At 40.2% G+C, this 4134-nt stretch overlaps 2 protein-coding genes across 2 annotated transcripts in view; one reads left to right on the forward strand and one right to left on the reverse strand.

The window, feature by feature from the left end:
- The first annotated feature begins 1137 nt into the window (after window positions 1-1137).
- Window positions 1138-2555, forward strand: LOC116689340 (dynein heavy chain 8, axonemal). The gene is made up of 5 exons (XM_032515878.1): window positions 1138-1220; window positions 1294-1399; window positions 1533-1656; window positions 2216-2388; window positions 2493-2555. Exons 2-5 carry the CDS (start codon window positions 1352-1354, stop codon window positions 2553-2555), a joined length of 408 nt encoding a protein of 135 aa, XP_032371769.1. The 5' UTR covers window positions 1138-1220; window positions 1294-1351.
- Window positions 1930-4134, reverse strand: part of LOC116689570 (Golgi-associated plant pathogenesis-related protein 1) — a 39513-nt gene continuing 37308 nt past the window's right edge. The window contains exon 9 of the mRNA XM_032516119.1: window positions 1930-1940. The gene's annotated coding sequence lies outside the window, so the exon portion shown is untranslated. The remainder of the gene's footprint in view (window positions 1941-4134) is intronic.

Here is a 4134-nt window from a genome sequence, read left to right on the forward strand (position 1 = left end):
TTAATAAGAGCAGTGGAGTGGCTGTGGGGGTGATAACGCCAATACAGGACTGCGCAACAGTAGGCATTGCGTTGTCCTTTGAGGATCAGCCGGGAAGAGGGGTCCCTGGGCAAAGGCACCAAGCTCATGGTACAGGGGCGGGTTTTGCTCTAGCTCCGGGCGCCTGGAACATCAAACCTGAGAAGTCACATTTCGTGCATCACAGGACGTCCTATATTACAAAATGGTCACAAAGGGTTGAAAAAAAAGCAATACATCTGTTCAGAGTTTATCAAATTCTTGAATGGGTACTGCATCAATGTCTTTTTTTTTCAATATGGTCTAACCACTTTGGTGTGCAGACTAAAACCGAGTGACTTAACAGCCCACCCTGAAACTGGTTCCTCTAACGGTCTTCTTGGTGCCTTTGTTCAATAATGGCACTACACCACTATAAGTAGCACCGCTCCTCACTGCTTCTCTAACACGACTACATGTTAGTAATGTCGGAAACCAATGATGTCATTTTTTTTGCCTGGTGCACGTCCTTACTTTGCTCAAAAAAATATTAAAAATGATATATGATGTGGATTCGTGTGCGTAACGAAGAGGCAATGATTACAGGGTAGAATTCTTTGAAACAAACAGATTGCTTATTTAGCGCGCCTCCTGTGTATACAGAGCACATGGTGATAGTGGCCCTATGAGCTGGTTGGTCTGCATGATGTGGTCCTGTCCATGTTTTTTTGGGGGGGTTTATTTCAGCCAGAAAACATATAGAGTGAACAAACAGTAATTTTGCTGGTGGGGGGGCAAGCAACAGCTAAATAAGCGCCAGCTTAATCGGTAGATGCTTTTCGTAAAGCCAGCAAGGGGATGAGAGACCGCAGCACGTTTGGGTGGAGACTGAGATGTATATGCTTTTTTTTCCACCCTTGGAACATTTTAGGACGGAGAACTGTGACTTTCTCAGGAGAGCGCCAGAAGACCCTTAATGAGGATGAGGGAACAAATTTAAAGGGTCCATATAAAGACAAAGCAATCAAATTTGAGAAGGTATGTATTGCTTACCAACACCAAAACATTGCTCTTATATACAGTGTATCAACACATATGTAAATATTTTAATTTCAGGAGTTTAAGAAGCTTTATGAATACTTCAATGCAAGGGTATTAGATGCACTAGTCAAAGCAACCAAGCTATCTCTGGAGACCCTGAAAAGGAGACTTTCTGGCACTATGTAAGTATGTCTTTTTTTATTCATTATGCAAAAAAAGGCCAATATCTAAGAGAAGCTATATGATCTCTTACAGCTCAACATCAATAAATGGGAATTTTAGTACCAACCAGAAGTCAAAGTCTGAAACTAAGATGGTCTCGCTTATAAAAGGTGAAGTCCAGCTGGTTATACCCAATGTGGTGAGTTTCTGCTACTCATTGTTGACTGATTCCACTGAACACTAGTTACCTTAGGAAAGATGGATAATCTAGAATTCCTTGCCAATATTGTTAAATGGAAAATGTTGTTTCTTTGGCTGGAACTTGTCATCAGGTATTGATTCCCACTGAAGATGAGGTCCAACAGGCCATAAATCGACTAGTCGACTTGGTGTTGGAAATTAGCAAGGGCATTACATGGCAGTGGGAGTACAGTCAAAATGACACAAAGAACAAAAGTAAGTCATTATCAACATGCACATGAATTTAAAAAAACAAAAAACTTTACTGTACGTGTCCACATGGGATATTTTTTGACAGAAGGGATTGCCCCGTTTCCTAGCATTGGAGGCTTGATGGGCTTGCCACTAGCAGTTCTAAATTTCTCTTCAATGACAATTGACAAGCAAAGAAATCAGGCTACAACTGCATTTGGTCCTTTATTTCTAAACAGGATAAACTTATTTTACAAAAAAAGTTCACCAAATTGTGTTTCTGAAAAAAGTGAAAAGCAATGCAGTTGCTAAATCTGTCTTTATTTTAGATTGACAACGATCAATTTAAAGGGAACCTATTATGTTTTCCTGTATTTTCTGTCATATCTATAATGTTACAATGTTGGATTTTCATGTTGAACATGGCCAAAGCTTTAAATAATGAGGTAAACCTATATCAATATCAATCTAAGTTGTGTACCACTCTTAAGAACGCTTTTTTTGTCGTGTGAACATGATTAGATTTATCAATCTTATTACTTAATTTTTTTTGTGTACTTCCCTGCTTTCGTTGATCTCATAGGCGGAGAAAAAGAGAATTTCTATCACAAAGTTGTTGAACACAAGGACATCAAAAAAGCTCTGGTCATTCTTAAGTGTGAGGTCAGCTCCCAGAGAGGACAAGCAACTGATGTTCTGAAGCAGTTCAATCCTTTTAGAGTGATCTGGGATGGGGACAGGAACCTCAAAGTCAAGGTTTGTTTTCCTGAGAATATGCCATGTTCTTGTTTTGACTTTTGAGAGAACATATGTTTTGCAATAATAATAATGATATCATGTTTATCTTAACTTTTATAAAGGAATTCATGGACAGCAATCCATCCTTGATGCAGATAGAATCTGAAATCGAGATCTACCACTAAACTGAACAAGAAGTTGGTGATATTAAACCCATCGTTGTTTTGGGGTCTAGTGAATTGTCAACAAGTAAAGTGGACGTATTGTGTTTTTATTTATAAATATTTTTTTTTTGACTACCTATCAATTCAATTTCAATTCAATTCAATTCAATTTTATTTATAGTATCAATTCATAACAAGAGTTATCTCAAGACACTTTACAGATAGACACACTCAGAAATTACAAGGAGGACCCAACAGTCTAACAGTCCCAGAGCAAGCAACAGTGCGACAGTGGCGAGGAAAAACTTCCTTTTAGGCAGAAACCTCGGTCAGACCCAGGCTTTGGTAGGTGGTGTCTGACGGGCCGGTTGGGGTTAGAATGAAGAGTGGCAATAAAAATAGAAAAAAAATTAGTAGTTTGTAGAAGTTCTTTGTAGTAGTTCATGGCATAGCAGGACGCTGTGCGGCATTACAAGGCACAGCAGGACGTAGCAGGACGTAGCAGGACGTAGCAGGGCACCGCAGTGTAGCAGTTGAACATGGCATCACAGAACGGGTAGCGGGACAAGGCGACAGCTGCTACCTGATTCGGAGCCTCTCTGATCCAAGGGAACATGCTGGGAAAAAAGAACATAAGGACTCCGGGGAAAGACTCCCCAGAAATAGGTTGTACACGCATTTCTGGGACGGATGCACAAAATGAAAAGATAGAAAGATAGAGGAGAGAGGAACTCAGTGTATCAAGATAAGTCCCCAGCTGTCTAAAACTATTACGCAACACAAGAGAGACGAGGTAAAGAGAGCTCCAGCCCGGCCGGGCCAGAACTCTCCCAACCGGATCGGGCTGTATGCCAAGTCTCCCTTTAGGTCTATATATTCTGATTATATGTTAGGAAATCTGAAAACTATGTGACTAACTACTACTCCCTAACAATATCGATTCTATGCCCTAACTAGTGTATCAAAATAAGTCCCCAGCTGTCTAAAACTATTACAACAAACCAAGAGAGACGAGGTAAAGAGGAGTCGCAGCGCCGGTCGGCCCAGAGAAATCCCCCCCAACCGGATCGGGCTGTATGCCAAGTCTCCCTTTAGTTATATTAGTTATCTCATTATATATCACAATGTGTGCTGCTGAGTCAAAAATACAGAGATAGTCAAATCCTTACAGCACACCGCAAGAGGAAGGAGCTAAAGCTTTAGAGTTTTCCCACTATTGCCATTAGCATGTGGAGCATGATTGCCTGTACATGTCATTGCAATCCATTCAGTGATGAGACATTTACTCTAAACCAAAAATGTTAATCTTGTGCTGGTGCTCTGAGGGGAAAACATAACAGAATGGACCACACATATTTGTACAAAATATAATGGCAGTGCATAGAATCTTTGGTCAAGATATTTTTGTCTGGACAAAAGTGGTGGACCGACTGACCAACATTGCTGTATCTTCCACATAATTTATTTTTTTACCAACAAGAAACCTGACCCGAGAAGCAACATCCTCTTTGTCATAGGAAACATTTCATTTTATATCAAAATGTTTAAGTTGGTTATGACATCACTTGTAGGTTATGCCTGGTTTGAGAACTGTGTACTG

The sequence above is a fragment of the Etheostoma spectabile genome, chromosome 5, assembly GCF_008692095.1.
Source record: "Etheostoma spectabile isolate EspeVRDwgs_2016 chromosome 5, UIUC_Espe_1.0, whole genome shotgun sequence".
NCBI classification, from domain to species: domain Eukaryota; kingdom Metazoa; phylum Chordata; class Actinopteri; order Perciformes; family Percidae; genus Etheostoma; species Etheostoma spectabile.

Coding starts and splice junctions, on each gene's coding strand:
- LOC116689340 (XM_032515878.1), top strand. CDS start 1,352: ATGGTCTCGCTTATAAAAGGTGAAGTCCAGCTGGTTATACCCAATGTG. Junction 1,400..1,532: donor AGCTGGTTATACCCAATGTG/GTGAGTTTCTGC, acceptor ACTTGTCATCAG/GTATTGATTCCCACTGAAGA. Junction 1,657..2,215: donor AAATGACACAAAGAACAAAA/GTAAGTCATTAT, acceptor TTGATCTCATAG/GCGGAGAAAAAGAGAATTTC.